General features: G+C 49.5%; 1 protein-coding gene across 3 annotated transcripts; it reads right to left on the minus strand.

Moving 5' to 3' along the window:
* Positions 1–771: 771 nt before the first annotated feature.
* On the minus strand, positions 772–16,191 carry LOC125551471 (CLK4-associating serine/arginine rich protein). 3 transcript variants are annotated; one of them, XM_048714732.1, is made up of 13 exons: positions 15,845–16,191; positions 14,622–14,660; positions 14,403–14,551; positions 14,149–14,224; positions 6,500–6,791; positions 6,320–6,426; positions 6,168–6,215; positions 5,882–6,085; positions 3,944–4,045; positions 1,552–1,679; positions 1,311–1,440; positions 1,050–1,175; positions 772–976 (listed from the first exon to the last, which is right to left on the minus strand). In XM_048714732.1, the coding sequence occupies exons 1-13, from the start codon at positions 16,039–16,041 to the stop codon at positions 952–954; spliced, it is 1,623 nt and encodes a 540-aa protein (XP_048570689.1). In that variant the 5' UTR covers positions 16,042–16,191; the 3' UTR covers positions 772–951. The 3 variants fall into 3 exon arrangements, 2 of the variants coding, with proteins under 2 accessions (XP_048570689.1, XP_048570690.1); XM_048714733.1 differs by having other exon boundaries at positions 1,050–1,148; positions 15,845–16,188; XR_007302697.1 differs by lacking the exon at positions 772–976 and having other exon boundaries at positions 1,050–1,148; positions 3,877–4,045.
* Between the last annotated feature and the right edge of the window lie 5,048 nt (positions 16,192–21,239).

A 21,239-nucleotide genomic window follows, 5' to 3' on the forward strand; every position in this document is an offset into this window, starting at 1 on the left:
TTGACAATATCTATCATCCGTTAGCTATCTTTGTCCAAAAAAGGTCTCAACTTTGCAGTTGTTTGTTGACCTACTAAACATTGGAATGTGGAGACCTTATGGAATGTCATGACATATCATGTGATCATGCACAACATGATCGTCGTTAATGAGGGTGAAGATGATGCCGCATCTTGTGAATTTGAGAAACACGGATGATCCTGTCAAACTTCCATATCAAAATCCAGCCACATTTAGTGAGGTTGTTCAAATACATCAAGTTCACCATCAAGCAACTCAAGAAAGATTTGAGCTTCTATGGATTAGATGGGACGACTAAACATATGTAGTTAAATTCAAGTTTGAACTACTTTAATTTGTAAACTTTGTTGGGTTATAATTTTTGAATTAGAACAACCATCGCGTTAAACATTTTAAATCATTTATGATTTGATATGTGGTTATTTTGAGCTTGCGCACTTGAAAAAGGCGAAAGTTTAGAGGACAATTATGAATAGCTGGCTCCCACATCACCACAAACTAGTCCTAGTCCATGGCGCACGTTTAGGGGACAACTTTGGATAGCAGGCTCTCACGTCACTGTTCACAGACAAGTCCTCACCAGTTCGTGACAGACTAGTCCTCACCAGTCTAGGGTGTCCCATTTGGGGGTCAGCATCGGAGGAGCCCTAATACTCCAGAGCAACTAATACTCTAGAGCAACTGGCACATACCTAATCTATCAACAATACAGCCCACATAATAAAAAAATCAAGAAGAGAGTCGCGCACCTCTTGAACGATATTCTGCTCATAAATATCACAATCACAAATACACTAACTCTACGCTATCAACAATGATGGGATCCAGGACTTCGCTGATCGGTACATAAGTAACAGGGCACCAGGAAGCCTAAGTAAATAAAAATGAAGCACCACGTGCCATAGACAACCAATGAGCTCTGAGATACTTTCAGTGCCTTGATCTGCTTCTGTACCTGCAGTACTACCGCTCTTCAGATGGTATGCATCTTTAAATCCTCTGGAACATACCTATCCACCATGAATTACCTTGGAGAGTGAGAGGGTGACCTTGAACGAGACAGTGAAAGTGAATGGTTTCTTCTTGGGCTCTGGCTCCTACTATGGCTTCTGCTATAATGCCGCTTTCTGCACAGGAACAGTAAACATCTGGCGCTATCAACAAAATCATAGTATCGTGGTAAGAATATATATTTGGCTGGAAATAGCCTTCAATGAACCATTTGCAATGCAAAGAAAATGCAGCAACTTCTATTAAAGTCATCGATTAATGCGATTGATTCAAAGTACCTTGGTGGAGAACGGCTAAGACTTCTACTCCTGCTACGGAGCCTGTATCGACCTACTTCTGCAAGTTTTTCCTGCCTTTGCCGTTCCTGTTCTCGTTTCTTTGCGGTCTCAGCAGCAGTATCTTTACGAACTGTAGCGCAAACAAAAACTTAGTATAAATTGCATATGAAGATAAATGATTAGGATTTCCCAGGATCACTAACGCAGATAAGAATGAAAAAGAGAAGTAACAAAGACATACTTTGTTTGTTAAGCTGTTTGCTCATTATCCTTTTAAGGCGTTCCTGTGGTGTTTCTTTCTTTTCAGCCTGGGGAGTTTTACCAAATCCTCCAGAAGCACCCTTTAGTTTCGCTAGTGCTGATAATGTGCTGTTGACCATAAATGCATCGCAGGTTAGTACATGCCTACAAAGAGCATCTACAACAAGACCTAGCAAAAGTGAGCCCCTAAACGTCCACGGATGCGTTCGGGGACAGTGTCCAGTCATCCCTCATTCTCACACATTGCAACCACACTCCCCATTTTCACAGTGACCATTTGATCTACGTACATAAACAAACTGCCAAACTAGCTACTCGTCATCGGATATGTCGGTCGATGACCTGCTTGCCTCAGCCGCTGGCCTCATTGTCATTGGCGGCGGGGCGAATCTCCAGCGCCTCCTCCGCGAAGAGCTCCTCACGCTTCACATTCGCCTCACGGATAAAGCAGTGTTCGCCGCCACCTCGAGCTCAGACTGGATGGACTCGAGGATGGCCTGCTACTCTGCCGCCTCTTCCGCTTGGACGAGCTTGAACTGCGCATGCACGTCCTCCATGACAAATCCGGCCTGCTCTAGCGCCTCCGGCTCACCCTCCTCTCCCGCCTCTTCCTCTATCTCCTTGTCCGGCGCCTCCTCCTACATCTCCTACTTCGGCGCCTCCTCCTACATCTCCTGCTCCGGCGCCAACACCGCCTGCTCCTCAAACTCCGGTGTGCTCAGAGGCACGCAGGCCGCAATGCGAGCAGCCTGGATCTCCGGGGTTAGCATTTTGATGAGGACATGACTACCTTGGATACGACCAAAAATATTGCATACATGTATATTTGTGAGATGATTTCTAATGCAAACTATGCAATAATTTATTTATGTCATTCAGGACAAAAATACTTCAGAGACTTTTGTGCCATGTCTAATTGCAGGTGTATGGGACATTTGTACAATCCACATATGAAGATAAGGGAAAAAGAGAAGTTTAGGTGCTGTTCAAAAAGTCCTCTCACGTCACTTTTGGGCCAAGAGAAGATAGAGTCCAAGTCTCTCACGTTCTGGATTCAGATTCGGACTGCACAGACATACCTGACTCAAAACGCCAACAACTTTTTCATACGGACTCCGAATTGGGTGATTCTTTTTTTGTTTGAAAGTAGATTTCGTGCTCTTTCCAGCACAATTGGATTCACCTTCAAATTCGCCCGGAGCGTTGAGTTATGGACGAAACAATCTGACGTTGCAGCAGAATCCGAGTCAAACTACAAGCCCAAAGGTTCACCTCCACTTGGGCCCATGAGCCTTGTACGACCTAGGGTTAGTTTTAGGCTGCCTTGGACGTCCTCCCACCTCCTTGGCCGCCACCCCTTGCTCCTATATAAGTAGATCCATCTAGTAGCTTTTTCCTTGGGTTTTGTTTAGATTAAAAGTTCGCCATAGCTACAACTTCGCGTACTTCGTTTGTGTTCAACGACCAAACAAAGACTTCACATAACCCCACCTTCTTTCCTCTTATATTCGCAATATCCAGATTGCAATCTTAGTTTCTTGCTTGTTCTTCGTTTGCCTGCAGGAAACAGACCTTCATGGTCAGGTTGATCGAGCTCCGGCATGGTTAATAACCTCTCGGAGTTGGTTTAGCGATTGCTAAGGCGCGACGTCCTCGCACGTTCGTGCTCGGATCATCAAAGTCAACTTCCTCCAAAACGATAGCCACCATCTCATCGAAAGACGGGACACCTTTGCCTCTATCACATTTTGTAGTATGTAATCTTGCATCGAACCATGGCGATTGGCGGACAACGAGGCCAGAGCGCAAAGGGAGAGGGAAGCGAGGTCGAGGTGGCGGCACGAACAGGAGGGAGGGGGGGGATGGGGACGGCTAGGCTTGAGCTCCGTCATCCAGCTTAATAGCCGGGCTTAGCCCCACGAACGGCCCGCCGAAGCAGCAGCATGAATGCGGACCGGTGACCTTTTGTTGACCGCATGGCTTTCCGCATGGGTCCCGCCCGTCCGTCACGTGGGGGACGCGTCCGGGCCTCCCCAAATCCGCCCCACATATGGGACGGGATTGGGGGGTGCCGAACGGCCACGACGTTTGGGCTGGGTATAGGGGATCCGGTTGGGTGGCAAATTCATGACCGGGCAGTGATCGGACCGTCCGGGCGGACATATGGGGCGAGTTTGAGGGGTCCGGTTGTAGATGCTCTAAGACCAAAAATAGACATAACATCCTGGCAACAGATAAATGCTCAAGTACATAGTATATCATGACTGCAAATAAGTTTAAACTCTTATAGACAAATATAGCATACCAATTGCAAACAGCTTGGTTGCACATACAGCTGCTGTGTTTGTAAGGATGTAATCATGTTGACAAACCTGGCAGGTGGTTTCAAAATTTTAGCACTTTTTTCCTGTTCCATGGATAAAGAAGATGCAGGATCACTGTGAAGTGCCTCCAGAATATGGACACCTGATGACCTGCAAAAATGAAGGAGTGTTATAGGCAAACAAAAAAAAAAGATGACCTGCAAAAATGAAGGAGTGTTATAGGCAAACAAAAAAAAAGTAGGAGCCGAGATACTTAGGTCAGAAGCTCCACAACTGATGGTAGGTTTATGCATGCTAGATCTTATATCTTCTGCGTAAACAACATAATACAGGCTTTCGCATATCATGTCTATCTACAAATCAGTTACTCCATCCATCCAGGTTTATAAGACCTATTATTCTTGTCTCAAGTCCAAGTAGTTTAAGTTCGACCAAATTTGTCCAAAACAGGATCACATATCATGTCTATCTCTGCACCCTGGGTGATGAATAGTAACACTAATGGGTCACGCTATTCGTCACCCTGGGTGAGGAATAGTTATTCTTCACCCCTTCTCTATTTTGACATCAATGCACCGTATTTTTATGGTTCGTAAATTATGACTTATTTCATACATAAAAAGAGAACGTAAGAAAATATGTACTCGCCGTAAAAAATATTTTAAGTTACGTAAAATTACGAATGTAAAAACAGTGTAAAACATACATAAAATATGATTTTTCTGGTCCTATAACCTACATTTTTGTTTTTTTATACAAAATTTTACATATTCTACATTTTTTATACAAAATATTTTAAGTGGTCGCAAGATTACCTCGGGTGAAGAATAACTTATTCTGCACCCTGGGTGATGAATAGTAACACTATATATATATATATAGGGAAAATCCATCCTACCACCTAGGGGTAGTTACCCCACATGTCCCATATACTACCATATAGTATTATATATACTACTTTATCATTATAAATAATATATAACATATTTCAAAGTGAGTTACATGAAAAAATTGCAAGTTAGCCCATGATTTTTATTATATTTGCGAAATACGTATATATTTGTACTAAAAAAGAGCATACTCAAAATACGATGCATACTACCTAAAAAGTAGTATATATACTACCTAAACATCGTAATATACTACATACTACGCGTACATACTCTTCGATTTGATAGATACTACATACAACATACAATACTCAAGTGGTGGTAACTACCACTGGTGGTAGATAAAATTTGTCATATATATATATACATATATATATATAGGGTAATGCTATTTTAAGCATGAGTGTAAAATAACTTATTCTACACCCCCTAGTAATGCTATATAGAAAATCTAGTAAAACAGTGTATAAAATGTAGTAATTCGGAAAATATTTTTTTATTGCCTAAGTCTATTTATTACTACATTTTTACGAAAATTACTATATTTTACATAGTGTGTTACTATATTTTGTATGTACCATTACTGGGGTGTAGAATAAGCTATTCTACTCTCACGCTTAGTTTTATATATATAATGTTCAATAAAAATTTATGAAAACATAGCTAGATCTTGTGATATTGACTAGGGAGTTGTTTAGTTAGGCTTAATGTGGCTTTAGTTATAAGCCAAAAAACACCTATTTGAAAACCAAAGCCAAAGAGCATGCTTTCAAGCCAAAAAGCCACAAGTTAAGCCTAACCAAACACCACCTTGATAGCATGGATGCTGCTTTTTTTCAATAAACTCAGTCAAATTTAAAATGGTTTGACTTAAGACAAGATTGACAGGCCTTCCTAACCAAACAACCCTGTATAACTCGGATGGAGGGAGCATAGTTTTATGCCAAAAGTAGTACCCTCTTAACCTTGTCTTCACCTATCCTAATCCTGACATATTTGGCTTTCAAGATAATAATAAAACCATGACACTAAGCTGCACTGGATAAACAACAGTAATTGAATCATTTTGCAAATATTAAAGGTCAAGTTCCCCGACCGGTTAGGTATGTCAGTTCGTATTGGAGACAAAGGCGGAGAGATCCCTGTAACTTTCAGATCACTGGCGTCTTCTGAACCTCCAAATTCAGTGATGTATTCAACTCTTGGAGTCTTAGCCTTTCTTCGGTAATTACTTTCAGCATGTGTACCACGGGTATGACGTCTGGATGAAGGTGAATGAGATCTTGACCGCGACCTTGATCTGCCAAACAAAATATCATGCAGTCAAGCAAAGCAAAGGGCTTATGGTAGAAATGATCCAACCAACAAGGATAGTAGCATACCTTCTGCCTCTTGAATATGCTTCATATGATGGGCTTCTCCTTTGTTCCCTTAATTATAATATACATGATGTTAAAAGATTCAGACATGGTAGTCAGTAAAACTGTCACTGTTATTTCGATTTACCCATTCAAAAGCTGACAGACACTGTTACCTATAAGGGTCATGATAAGATACCCTTCCAACAGAACGTACTGCCTCCCTCTCTCGCTCCCTCTCAGATTGAGAAGCCTTCCTTCTATCTCTCCGACTCAATTTTTTCTGTATAATTTCTCATGTTATTTCCTACAAAATGCAAATAAAGACACTTATCTGAAGCTATTCAAGTACTGACAATGGATGGGTCGCCTTTAATAATTTCTTTCTGCCGCTTCTCCTCTTCTTTGACCTTTTTGTCCATGTAAACAAGCCAGTTATATCTTTTTATGCCAAATTCCTTTGCTAAGTTTTCCATTTGCTCATCACTGCTATCATCACTACTGAAGTCCTTGGCATCCTCTTCTCCTTCCTCTTCATCTTCATCATCACTGGGCAGATCATCAGAATGTTCATTTCCATCCCCTTTATATGAGTATCCAACCTGCGAATAAGCACCTTTGCTAACTGGAGCCTGTGATGATTGAGATCTGTTGGAAACAAGAAAATAAATGAAACATAAACTGGGTCCACTGAAAGGAACTGGCAGACCTAATAATAAAAGTAAAGTCTAACTAACATAGTCATATTTTCATCATAGCAACGATGTTAATTACAACAAATAATAATAAACAAGAGTAACTTCCGCAGAATAACATACAATAGAATATTGTCATAAAACTTAAACTGAAATTTTCATCTCACAATTATTTTCTAAAACCTGGCATACAAGATACAACCTGTAGCTTTGTGATAGTTTTTCCAAGAATTGTAGTTTTTTGAAATTTACTCTAGAAACAGACAAACGCGAGCTCCGAGGGTTATATTCAGTAACAACGTAATAGACCTCGATACAGAACTCTGGTTTACTTCAGTGCAATGGAAAAACATTATAACTGGTCTTCCATTGGTAAATCTTGTTCTGCTTTCAAGTGGCTGGTCCAACAAAGGGTTTAGTTTTTAGCTTGTCTTACAGGCTGGCTTAATAAACTTTTGACCTGTGGACAATTAAGCTAATTAATTTGATTAAACTTGCAATAAAGGCAACTGTGTTTCCCTGAGCTGGCTTATCCGCGTCATAGTTGCCGGGATCAGGGAACGAGGCAGCGACCCTCGAACCGGGCTCGTCGTCCCGAATCGAGGGTCGGGGTCGACGAGGGGAACGACTAGAGTCGATGTCGGGGACGCGACCCCGGACGCTAGGATACGGACCACTTCAGCGACACCAAAAATCAAAACATCTCAATTCCAATTTACCATCGCAAACAGGAACAAGAGGTATTGATTCATCAAGACGCTGAGATTTACCAGGAGTCCATGGCGTCCACGCGTTGTGGTGCTTCCTCACGGCGCCGTTGTACAAGCTGCTGCGGCGCGCTCGGGTAGGGTGAGGGCCGGCGTCGTCGTAGAGCTAGAGCTGCTCACAGAGCGGACCAACCTCTGGGACGCGCCGGCCGATGTCATGCTGGGCTATGGCGCGCGGTTTACGAAGTTCATCCGCGGATGTCGCATGTGTTCCATACGCTCACGACGCTTGCACTTGTATTTGGATGTTCCACACTTTCCTCGATCATGGAAAAAACAGCCAACTACAGGTAACATAGATAACTGGCTTACCTACAATCAAGCCATGTAATTAGCGATTTGCTACCAGTATAATGGAATCAATCAATTTCATCCATTTTTCTGTCACGGTGATTTATAGATTCCTAACTAATGCACCTCCCCCGTTCTTCGACACGCCGCATCGTTCCCGGGTCATCGTTCCCAAATTGATCGGGTCACGTTCCACCTATCGATCGGTTCGCTCGAAAGATGTATACCCCCATCGTTCCCTGCTATTCCTACCTGGCGATTCTCAACCCTCGTTCCCGTCCCTCGACCCCATCGTCCCGAGAACTTGGCAACTATGATCCGCGTAAGTACCATGCTCATATTGGCATATCCACTCAAGATGAATAACTTCAAATTCATATATGGTTTTTCCTCTGACAACATTTGTAAGGACTAGACATTATATAATCCTTCAATATTGATGTGGTCTTTCCAAGAAGTAAACTCTACATTATGTCAATATATGACCAGTCAATATGACCAAATGGGTTAACTTATTTCAATTTTAGAAAGTGCTCCTATGCTCGATAGACATAAATGCACATATTAACAGAATCAGGAGTGGGGACAATCTTTGTCATATGCATCACCCATTAGTAACCAGTAAAGTAAACATAAGTAACATATGATTTATTTATGCATGTTTCATTTGGTCAAGCACAGAAGCACTCCACTTCAACTCTTATGAGTGGCACTTAAGATATCCATTTAAGCAGATAAGGCTAACATATTGTTATGGCCGGGGTAACTTATACCCGTAGGAGGCCCACTGGGCAGGTTTAGTCAGAGGCTTAGCCCACAAGTTATCTTATTTTTATTAGTATCGTGGTTATATAAACAAGCTGTAAGACTCTTTTGGAGATTAAGCAATAAGACAATTCTATTGCCCGGCTCCCAGAGGAGCCGGAAACCCTAAACCCTAGCCGCCTCTTGTCACCGCCGCCGCCTCCTCCCACGCGCACGACGGCGCCCAGCCGCCGCCGGCCGCGTGCTCGCCCGCGTCCAACTCCCTCCTTCCCCTACAACCTCCGGCCTAGACCCGGTAGAACCCTAGCTCCTACAACCTTGGTATCAGTTAGCTCAGTTTCGATCATGTCTTCGCCGCCGCCAACCCCGTCGCTTCCGCTGCCGACTGCCACCACCGCGCCGCTACCCTCCCCATCCGCGCCGCTGCTCTCCACCTCCGGCGCCCTCCACCGCGCCGCCAGCAGCCGCCTACACCCCGGAGGTCACCGGGGTCCTCAACGACCTCGTCACAGCCGTCCAGGGGATCCGGCTGTACCTGGCCAGCCCCTACGGGCCGCCGCCGACCGCCGCCACCGGGCCGCCCGCCCTGCCGTGGTACTCGCCGCACGCAGCGGCGTTCGCTGGGCCGATGCAACTGCAGCCGCCGCCCGCCACCACCGCGCAGTGGCCGCCGTGGCCGGCGCCGGCTCTCGCAGCGCCTCCCGCGCCCACCGCCGCCGCTGTAGGCCCCGCCGCCACTCAGCACCGGTCTAGGCCCGACCACGCCGGGAGGCGTCCCGATCCAGCAGGTCCGCTTTCCACCGTCGCCGTCACCGCTCCCGGCCTGGCTGTCCGGGTCGTCGCCGCAGCCAATCTACACTACGGCCGGGGAACAGCCGGCACCCACCTTGCTGTACGGCGATCCGTCCGGCTCCCCAAGTCCCTACGCGGGCCGCGCCGACCCGTCGTTCCATAGGGGACCCCCGGTCCCCACCGACCGGGCGCCACCCTCGCTGCTCCACACCACCGAGCCATACGGCCACGGCGGTCATACCCAGACGTCGCCACGATTCGCCAAGCTCGACTTCGCCACCTATGACGGGACTGAGGACCCCCTCAACTGGCTCAACCAGTGTGAGCAGTTCTTCCGGGGGCAACGCACACTCGCGTTGGACCGCACCTGGCTCACCTCTTATCACCTCCGGGGCACCGCACAGATGTGGTATTACGCCCTCGAGCAGGACGAGGGCGGCATGCCCCCTTGGGAGCGTTTTCGCGAGCTATGCCTTCTTCGCTTCGGGCCGCCGATCCGCGGGAGCCGGCTAGCGGAGCTCGACCGCCTCCCCTTCACATCCATGGTGCAGGACTTCGCCGACCGCTTCCAAGCCCTGGCATGCCACGCGCCGGGTGTGACGGTGCAACAGCAGGCCGAGCTCTTCGTCAGCGGTCTTCTGGACCACATCCGTGTTGACGTGGAGCTTCGGGGACCCCAGGACCTCCAGACAGCCATGTACTACGCCCGCGCCTTCGGGTGTCGCGCGCAGGCCTTGCAGCAGGCGGCACCGGCTCAAGGCGGCCGACAGCACGCCAGGCAGCCCCCAGCACTTGCGTCGGGCCAGCCGCTCCTGCGACTACCATCCCGGCCGCGACACAGCCCTTCCGTCGACTCTCAGGCCGAGCAGCTCGAGCGTCGGCGCCAGGGGCTTTGCTATAACTGCGATGAGCTCTACGTGCCGAGCCACGTCTGCCCGCGCCTCTTCTACTTGGAGACGACCGACTACGTCGAGGAGGACACACCCGCCGAGTTGTCGCCCCAGTTGCTGCGGAGGCCGCTCCCGCGGCCGCCCCGACGACGGCGCTCGTGGTCTCACTCCATGCGCTTGCCGGCATCCGCGACGAGCGGACTATGCTCTTGCCGGTGATGATTCACGGCGAGCGCCTGGTGGCCCTCTTGGATACGGGCTCCACACATACTTCCTGCCCAAGGCTACCATGCGCCGCTTAGCGCTTCAGCCGACGGGCGAGGAGCAACTTCGGGTCACGTTGGCTAACGGCGACCGCCTCCAGTGTCATGGGCTCGCGCGGAACGTGCCCATCACTATCGACGACGAGCACTTCACCATCCCTTGCGCGGGCATCAACTTCATCCTCGGAGTCGACTTCTTGCGGAACCATGGTCCCATCCTCTGGGACTTCGACGCCCTGACGATGACTTTCTGGCGCCAAGGTCGCCGCGTCCGGTGGGAGGGCGTGGGTGGCGCCTCTCCGGCGACGCCGCAGCTTCAGCTGCCGCGGCCGCCTCCGAGCCCGAGCACCCATTGTTGGATCACCTTCTGCAGCAACACCGCGACCTCTTCGACGAGCCTCAGGGCCTTCCACCAGCCCGGGTGTATGATCACCGCATTCATCTCCTGTCGGGCACGGCGCCGGTTGCAGTGCGCCCCTACCGCTATCCCCAGCTACAGAAGGACGAGGTAGAGCGGCAGTGCGCGCTCATGCTCGCCTTGGGCATCATCCGGATCTCCACGTTGCCGTTTTCGGCGACGGTCCTCCTCGTCGGCAAGTCGGACGTCACGTGGCGCTTCTGCATCGACTACCGTGCCCTTAATGCCCTGACGCTCAAGGACAAGTTTCCTATTCCGGTGGTCGACAAGCTCCTGGACGAGCTCCATGGGGCGCGTTTCTTCACCAAGCTCGACCTCCGGTCGGGCTACCACCAGGTGCGGATGCACCCGGACGATGTCGCCAAGACGGCGTTTCGGACTCATCACGGCCACTTAAGAGTTCTTGGTGATGCCTTTTGGCCTCTCCAATGCTCCGGCGACCTTCCAGGCTCTGATGAACGACGTCCTCCGCCCCTACTTGCGTCGGTTTGTGCTCGTTTTCTTTGATGACATTCTTATCAACAGCGCCTCGTGGGCGGAGCACCTTCAGCACGTCGCCATCGTCTGCAACAAGCTTCGGGCGCACCATCTTCATCTTAAGCGCTCGAAGTGCTTGTTCGAGACGCCTTCAGTCGCCTACCTCGGCCACGTCATCTCGGCCGAGGATGTTGCTATGGACGCCGACAAGGTGGCGGTCGTCGCGGCCTAGCCGACACCGCACTCACCACGGGCTCTTCGCGGCTTCCTGGGCCTCGCGAGGTACTACCGGAAATTTATCCGGTAGTTCGGCCTCATCACGTCACCGCTCACGCGTCTGCTGCGCCGTGACGCCTTTGCCTGGGATGCGGAGGCGACGGCGGCGTTCGAGGCCTTCAAGGGGGCCCTCACGACGGGCCCCGTTCTTCAGATGCCTGATTTCGACCGCCCGTTCGTGGTGGACTGCGACGCCTCCGGTGCGGGGTTAGGTGCCGTCCTTCATCAGGGCGATGGACCTCTCGCCTTCTTCAGCAGGCCCTTCGCCGTGCGCCATCTTAAGCCTGCGGCTTATGAGCGGGAGCTCATTGGCTTGGTGCAGGTTGTGCACCATTGGCGGCCCTATCTTTGGGGCCGCTCGTTCCGGGTTCGCACGGATCACTACAGCTTTAAGTTCTTATTGGACCAGAGGTTGTCTACCATGCCGCAGCATCAATGGATCAGCAAGCTCTTTGGCTTTGACTTCACCATCGAGTATCGTCCGGGCCGCCTTAACACTGTGGCCGACGCCTGTCTCGCCGCGACGCCGACCACGACGTCACCGTCGGGGACTCCGAGGGGGCGGCGCTATGCATCCGCTCGGGGCCCTCTTTCGCCCTCTTCGCCGACATCCGTCGGGCCACCGCGACCGCGCCGGACGCTCTGCTCCTTCAGCAGCGGCTTGCTGCGGGCGACCTGGAGGAGCCGTGGCGCCTAGCCGATGGCTTGCTCCTGCATGGGCGTCGTATCTTTGTGCCGGAGCACGACGACCTCCGTCACCAGGTTCTGCTACTGGCCCACTCGGCCGGCCACGAGGGTGTGCAGAAAACCCTCCATCGTCTCTGCGCCAACTTCTATATCCCCAGTGATCGGGCCCTGGTCCAGGACTGGGTGCGGCCTTGTGTGACGTGCCAGCGCAACAAGACGGAGACACTACGGCCGGCTGGTCTGCTACAGCCCTTAGAGGTGCCGTCTCAGGTCTGGGCTGATATCTCCATGGACTTCATCAAGGGCCTCCCCAAGGTGGGCGATAAGTCCGTCATCCTCACGGTGCTCAACCGCTTCTCCAAGTATGCTCACTTCATCGCGCTCGGCCATCCCTACATTGCCGCGTCCGTGGCCCGTGCCTTCTTCGACGGCATCGTCCGCCTCCATAGATTTCCCTCTTCGATCGTCAGTGATCGGGACCGGTGTTCATGGGGCATGTTTGGCGCGATCTCTTCCGAATGGCGGGCGTGAAGCTCCGCCTGAGCACGGCCTTCCATCCTCAGACGGACGGCCAATCCGAGGTCGTCAACAAGGTGATTGCCATGTATTTGCGTTGTGTCACAGGTGATCGTCCTCGCGCTTGGGTGGATTGGCTCGCATGGGCGGAGTACTGCTACAACACCTCCTATCACTCCGCAATGCGCGCCACGCCATTCGAGGTTGTCTACGGCCGACCGCCCCCGCCCATCCTACCAGTTGACCCGGCAACAGCTCGGACGGAGGCGGTGGGCGATCTTCTTCGCAGCCGCGACGAGATGCTTGCGGAGGTACAGCAGCACCTCATCCAGGCCCAGCAACTGGCCAAGTACTACTACGATGGCCACCATCGCGAGGCGGAGTTCGCGGTGGGCGATTGGGTGTGGTTGTGTCTTCTTCACCGCTGTACGCAGTCCCTGGACCCACGCGCCAAGCGCAAGCTGGGTCCTCGCTACGCCGGCCCTTTGCCGTCTTGGAGCGCATCGGGAAGGTGGCCTACCGCCTTCAGCTTCTGGCCGGTGCTCGCATCCACGACGTCTTCCATGTGGGGCTGCTGAAGCCCTTCCGTGGGGAGCCACCGACGGCCACCCCCGCGCTTCCTCCGACCTCCGACGGGTGCCTCCTTCCGGGACCCAAGAAGGTCTTGCAGGCCCAGCTACATCGCGGGGTGTGGTACTTGTTGATCCAGTGGACTGGCCTTCCGGAGGAGGCTACTTGGGAGCAGCGCGATGAGTTCCGCCAACACTACCCAAACTTCCAGCTCGAGGACAAGCTATTTGCGCAGGCGGGGAGAGATGTTATGACCGGGTAACTTATACCCATAGGAGGCCCACCGGGGAGGTTTAGTTAGGGGCTTAGCCCACAAGTTATCTTATTTTTATTAGTATCGTGGTTATATAAACAAGCTATAAGACTCTTTTGGAGATTAAGCAATAAGACAATTGTATTGCCCGGCTCCCAAAGGAGCCGGAAACCCTAAACCCTAGCCACCTCTTGTCACCGCCGCCGCCTCCTCCCACGCGCACGACAACGCCCAGCCGCGTGCTCGCCCGCGTCCAACTCCCTCCTTCCCCTACAACCTCCGGCCTAGACCCGGTAGAACCCTAGCTCCTACCACATATAAACTAAAATTGATGAGTAGACTTACTTCTCAAAGCTAAAAGGAAGAATAGCTTTTGCTTCCAACTCTTGCGCAACATGTTGTAAACCCACCTCATCAGAAACTGCAGAGGAAGGCAAATAACTGTCTGGGTAGGTAGCATTATTAGAAAGTAAAAAGACCAGACAGATGGAAAAGTAAGATCCTTTACATCAGGATGAACCCATAAGTAAGCAAATGGAAGAGTGACAGCAAATCATACAACAACAGCAACAAAATTGAGAAACCAAAAAGGTACCGACATCCTCTATGACGATGCTTAATCAAGTCCCGGTAACGTTCAAAATTAACAAAATCCTCTAGCTCCTCCTCTTCTTCAGATTTTTCCTGAGTTTGAAAAGACTGAAAGCTAGAGTCACGGATGAAGTCAAGTAGTGCACGGCCATCAAATCTGCACATTAAGAGAATGGATATAAATTCTCTTGCTCTTAACATGGTTTAGCAACTTAGATAATACATACCTGTCAATCAGAATATCTTGTTTCCCGTTCCATTGTATCCTGCAGTACAATGAGTACAGTAAATCAGTAGTTCAGATGTTGCATTGAAGCGGACATGTAGCGATTTTCTCTTTCTAGATAAACTCAACCAGAAACAGAGACACACATAATATAATTGATATATTCAAAACTTCTATCGGAGCTATATGTTAGCCCTGTCATTGTCATGTTAAACAAAATTCGAACTGGACCTACTTTGGTAGTACTCCAACACATGTGAGATGAGTTTTTAGGGTCATGTAATACATTAGACATATATATCAGAACTCACAAACATGTCCACTTTCAGCCGTACTTAAAAATCTAAAACACAAACAGCTGCTATGTTTGGCTCATGTACATGTTGTCCTAAATATGTTTAGGATACAATTCTTTGTGTATGCACTAATGCTGCCTAGATTTAAGCTCATTTGGATGAACACATTTCAGTCATAAGATAAAAGCGGCTACAGTTCAAACGAGATGAAATGCTCTGAAAAATCGAGAGTTTTGCTATCAATGAGCTTGCTTCTACAACTATGCCAGAAGAATAAATTTAGCTAATTTTCTAGAGCAAGCATGAAAATTCTGTAAGCTCCAACATTATTATCAGCATGTGCAAAACCAAATTCCTGGTTTCCTGCAACACATGGCCAAAACTAAATATTTACACAATATAAAATCTGAGCACCTACTAAACCAATCACAGCTAGGAACTGATCAATCTATGCCTCAGCACATGGCAGAATCCAATCTATTACAAAAAAAAACATTTTGTCAACTTCCCCACACCATCAAATGGGCCTAATCAACTCTAGAAAATACCACACTTTATTTGGCACATTCACAAACAAGTAAATATGCCGCCTTGAAAATGGAAACAAAATCCTATGCACCGATAGCCAGCGTCCTAACTATTCATAGAAGAGACGAGTTACAGAAACGTAATAGATACATACAATCTAGCCAATTGATGAATTACCGGTGTACAGATACTGGTTTACTACAAACACTTGCAAGAGGAATCTATTTGTTGCACGATATAATCAAACATAATCTGCATCCATTAGACGGCACTGCCGATCCATCAGATGGACAGCTAACTCGACCAAATCCAGCATGCTGCTGTCATAACAAACAACACAGCCCATCACATGACATCAACTGGAGAGACGGAGTGTGCGTGAGAGAGCGGCGGCACGCACAATCCCTGCTGGTCCTCCGTGGCCTGATATAGTGAGTCGTCGCGGTGGACGCGGCACCGGGCACCGGAAACCTCGAGGGACTGGTGCGGATCGCCGCGTCGGCGGGCGAGGTAGGCGTAGCGCCGCTGGGCCCGGCGCCGCGCACCGTCCATGAGGTCGTGGACCTTCCTCTCCGACCGCCGCGCCTCATGCCACATCGCACCCCTCCTCCCGAAAGGTTCTGGAAGCTCCGGGGAGGCGGTTTTGCATTAACCTAATCCTAGACGAAGGTGCCAGAGGATGCGCCGCTACGGTGGAGCGAGAGAGGTGACCAGGATGTCGAAACCCCACGACCGGGAGGCCACATGTCCTCTCGAGGGGGGCCACATGTCACCCAAAGCAATTTTGCCACAATCACCTGAGCTTTTGTTTGACTGCATCAAATCCACTTCACATCCTTCGCATAGTGTAAATTGCACCCACTACCCTTATAAAAGCACGAGAGACGGAGATACCACCATACAGGTTAATTTTTTTAAATAATACATTTTTTTATCAATTTGCACAAATATTACGCTTAAAAAAAGAATTTCAGAAATAATACACCGTCGGCCCGCTGCGGACCGATTGGGCCTAGTCAGCCCACAGCAGGCCGATTGGGTGCACTCGGCCAGTAGCAGGCCGACAGCTGGCCAGCCTGCGACATGTCGCGCGCGGATTGGGCAGGCCACGTCGCGAGGGGGGAGAGAGGGAGCTGACGGCGCAGCGGTCACGGGGCGAGCCCCTGTCAGCTTACCGCGGGCCGATCAGCCAGCTGCGGGCCGACAGGGTGTGGACCCACCTCGCGCGGCACGGCCGGCTCCCTGCGTCTTCTTCCTCCTCCCACGCGAGCGTTCTTCTTCTGTTCTTTCCTTCTCCTCTCTGTACACCAAAATGCCCCCAATTTCTACACCTAAATGAACATTTTATTTGCGGATTTGGCACCGTGAATGGATTCTACTCAGTTAGTGTTAGAATTGTGTCGAATATTGTGTACAAGGTAGGTTACAGTTGGACTATGAGTTGTATTGTGTTTACATAGGATGTGGAGTCGTGTCCTAATAGGACACTTGTATCCTAGGCCTCTTATATAGTGGGGATAGACACACGATATAACCTATGCCAACATAATAGCATAGGTGCGCAAGGGGGAGCCGGCGGCGTGTGCCGGCGCCCGGGTGGCCGGTGTGCGGTATTGTGACGGTGTCACGGGGAGGAGCGCCCGTAATCAAGCCCCGGGGATGTAGCCATATCGGTGAACCTCGTTAACAAATCTCGGTGTCGTGCTTGTGTGATTGCTTGGTCCTCGGATGATCGACGGTATGCCTCGGATTTATTCTAACAAGTGGTATCATGAGCAAGGTTGTGAGGAGGCTACGGATTATTGATCTAGAGAAGGGGGAATCGAGTCTGGGATGCAGCCGGCTACGGCGTGGTTCTCGGCAAAATTGGAAAAAGGCAAGATCAGAGACAGACGCGTGTGCTGGCGGCAGGCGAAAGCATCGGTGGCGGCGCGAGACGTGCGGCGATCGATCCGGATGATCGATCGGGCGAGCGTACATACGAGAAATTCCTGGCGAGGTCAGATCGGCATCGTGTCGTGGTGTTCCAGGTCGGACTCAGTCTCGACGAGATCGATACGGTGATCAAAGGAGCGTGGACGGCGGCCCAGTCCGAGGTGCCTGAGGAGCAGCTATGGGCTGGCGCGTGTGCACACTAAAGCCCACGCGGTGGCAGACATGTGCGCTGGAAGCCTTGGAGTTGCACTGTATGATTGTCGTGTATCAATCGTGTTTATCGCTGCCGGTTGCTTGAAGCTGAGTCATGGAAAGAGCATACGAAGTAGCGAAGGCACCTGATAAGATTTGTTTGAAAAAAAGAACACAACCAGAACCACGTGTGTGTATAAGAGCAGTTTTGGTTGGATCAAGTTCGATCAATTTTCTGCTATGAAGTGCACGGAGAAGCAACAGCAAATAGTGACAGGAAAAAAGGAAAATTTTGTGCAGTTTGCATGGGAGTTTTTTTTCTGGGTCGGTTTGTTGAGATGGTTTCAAACACGTGGATAGGTTGCGGAGGCCCGTGGGGCTGAGTCGGACTAGACAGTCTGACGGATCGACGCAGGTCGGTTGATACAGAAGACGGTGGTGGGATCGGCGACAGCGACATAGGAGCGTGATGCTGATGGTGACCGACTTCTGGAGCGTGGAAACACGTGACGCAGGTCTGAGGGCTTGTGTGGCTTCGACAAGACTATGGCACGGGATTGATTCAAGGTGGTGTATACATGGAGCTTGAAGTCGATGAGGCGCAGGGGTGGATTGATCATCTACCATGGAGTCATGTTGAAGGTGGAGCTGGATTGAGGGGCTACGGCGTAAGTCGACGAGGTCGAAGCCTATTCAGCAGGCGGGAAAAAGCGAGGAACATGTAGTTCGGACTGGAGCCCAGTGGTCTGATGGAAGCGTGAAACTCGTCATCGGTCGGTGATGATCGATGATACTCTGCAGTGGGGGTTGAGTGGTGTGGGTTCACGACCCTTGAGACTCGATCGGGACAGCAGAGGCTCGACGCGGTAATAGCGGCGAGACGTGCGGCGCGCACGGGACATGGAGACGGGCCAGGGCTCTGGTGGTCATACATGTGGTGAGACAACTACGAATTTGACTCGGGATGATTACAAGCAATGGTGAAATTCCTTCAAGTTTCAGACAGGCGGTCAAGAAAGGAGCGGTGATGTTGAGTTCAGGTAACTCTTATGTGTGACACCCAATATGTGAGATGTTCATTTTCACGCAGGTCAGTGATCAGTGTGTGATGCGTTGAACGAAGCTCTGGAAGTTGGGAGCATACACTAGAGTAAAGAGGAACTTAATTTTGCTAGAGTGTTGATTGTGGTCAAGAAAAGAAGGGACTACAAGTTGCAGGTGGAGTCACATGGAGTCTTTGGAGTAGCAGCGGTGCTCACGGGATAAGCTCAAGTCCAATGTACATGGAAGTTTGATGCATGGACAAATTCAGGGTGGTGGAGAATATTCGCCAAGGTGGAGTTTGTTAGAATTGTGTCGAATATTGTGTACAAGGTAGGTTACAGTTGGACTATGAGTTGTATTGTGTTTACATAGGATGTGGAGTCGTGTCCTAATAGGACACTTGTACCCTAGGCCTCTTATATAGTGGGGGTAGACACACGATGTAACCTATGCCAACATAATAGCATAGGTGCGCAAGGGGGAGCCGGCGGCGTGTGCCGGCGCCCGGGTGGCCGGTGTGCGGTATTGTGACGGTGTCACGGGGAGGAGCGCCCGTAGTCAAGCCCCGGGGATGTAGCCATATCGGTGAACCTCGTTAACAAATCTCGGTGTCGTGCTCGTGTGATTGCTTGGTCCTCGGATGATCGAAGGTATGCCTCGCATTTATTCTAACAGTTAGGGCAACCAAAAGAGACCTCGATCTACTGATGGGGTAGCTCGTGGCGGTCGTGGTGAGCATTTAGGTGGAGTTTTTTTTCCAGCTCATTGGTGGAGCTTGTTGCGGCGGTGGAGGTGGAGGTGGTGGTGGAGAAGTTGGGGCAGTGTGGTGAAGGCGGTGGAGGTGAAGCTCCGGCAGTTTGGTGGAGTTTCCCGCTCCGATTCCGGTGATTGAAGGCCGCTGTTCGTCGTTCGCATGCACGCTTCAAGGGTATATTTCAACCAACATTTTTATTTTTCGTAGGTGCTCCGGTAGTATTTGTTAATATGTTTCGATGTGAAATAAATTAGGTGTGTGATTATTGTTAGTTGCTCCGGTAGTATACGTAAATATATTTAGATGTTAACTAACTAGTTGTGTAAAAATTTGTAGTTGCTCCGGTAGTATTAGTTGCTTCATTAATATTCTGTAATATATAGCTAGCTAATATATAGACATGTCTAATATTTGTTAGTGGGGGTATACTAAGTTATTGCTTAATACTTGTATTTCGTTGTTGAAAAAAGAATAGGTGAGCCGATGTGACGCCCCCGATTCAATCATACACTAATCATACACGTAAACGTGTACGATCAAGGTCAGGTACTCACGGGAAGATATCACAACACAATTCTACAAATAAAAATAAGTCATACAAACATCATATTACAAGTCAGGGGCCTCGAGGGCTCGAATACAAGAGCTCAATCATAGACGAGTCAGCGGAAGTAACAATATCTGAATACAGGCATAAGTTAAACAAGTTTGCCTTAAGAAGGCTAGCACAAGCTGGGATACAAATCGAAAGAGGCGCGGGTGATGAGGACATCAATACCATTGTTACACCCACAGCCCCTACTGTTACATATACTGGACCAATTACTAGAGCTCGCGCACGCCAATTAAATTACCAGGTACTTTCGTTTCTTGGTAATGATTCTAATGTTCATGAGATTATGATGCTGCCTAAATTGGATACATTTGTTTTGCTTACAAATGAAGGGCCTAGCTTGGAGAAGGATGAACATTGGAGCAAGAACACGCATGGAGTTGATGGCATGCGCAAAGGGATCAAGAACGGAGTTACAAGTGATGATTTCAGGACTTTGAAGCCGCCATAAGGAGTGCATGAAGCCTTGGACGAAATATACAAGATGCCACTTCATAATATTCGTCCATAGGCTATTCTAGGTGCTGCGTCACCTTATTAATGGGCCAGGCCCATGTAATTTTGAAATACTTAAGTATAGGCTATTTTTAGAGTCCGTATGTGTGGGGAAACAAGAGTTAGGGTTGGTTTCGGACCCCACCCTCAAGGGCCACGAAATTCCCCCCTCTTCCTCCATATATACAGCCCTTAGGGCGTCGTTTAGACTTTGGGTTTTATTTAGATTAAAAGTTCGCCATAGCTGCAACTTCGCGTACTTCGTTTGTGTCCAACGACCAGACCAAGACGTCACAGAACCCCACCTTGATCAATAAAAGCTTTCATCTTATATTCGCAATATCCCGATTGCAATCTCAGTTTCTTGCTTGTTCTTCGTTTGCTCGCAGGAAACAGACCCTCGTGGTCAGGTTGATCGTGCTCCGGCGTGGTCAATAATCCTCGGAAGTTGGTTTAGCGATTTCTAAGGCGCGACGTCTTGCACGTTCGTAGTCGGATCGTCAAGGTCGACTCCCACAGAAAACGATAGCCACCATCTCATCGAAACATCGGGACACCTTAGCCTCTATCACCGCACCCTGCATCCCAGAGCCAGCCGCCTCAAGCCCTCGTCCGCGTCTGTGCCCTGCTTCGCCTCGAACAGCAGCAACAACTCCAGCATCGATTACCTTCGATCCTGTGAGCTCCCAAGGCATCAGCCTCCCTTCCGCGAGATCCGATGACGCTGGCCACCAAGACCCGCTGCTCTGACATTGCCTCCTT

Source organism: Triticum urartu, chromosome 4 (genome assembly GCF_003073215.2).
Source record: "Triticum urartu cultivar G1812 chromosome 4, Tu2.1, whole genome shotgun sequence".
Taxonomy (NCBI): domain Eukaryota; kingdom Viridiplantae; phylum Streptophyta; class Magnoliopsida; order Poales; family Poaceae; genus Triticum; species Triticum urartu.

Bases quoted from the DNA above. Each gene is read 5' to 3' on its own strand.
- LOC125551471 (XM_048714732.1), bottom strand. From the start codon at position 16,041: ATGTGGCATGAGGCGCGGCGGTCGGAGAGGAAGGTCCACGACCTCATG. The intron at 6,427-6,499 runs GTCAGTACTTGA...GAAATTATACAG, and splicing joins TTAAAGGCGACCCATCCATT to AAAAAATTGAGTCGGAGAGA. The intron at 6,216-6,319 runs GTAACAGTGTCT...ATTATAATTAAG, and splicing joins TCTTATCATGACCCTTATAG to GGAACAAAGGAGAAGCCCAT.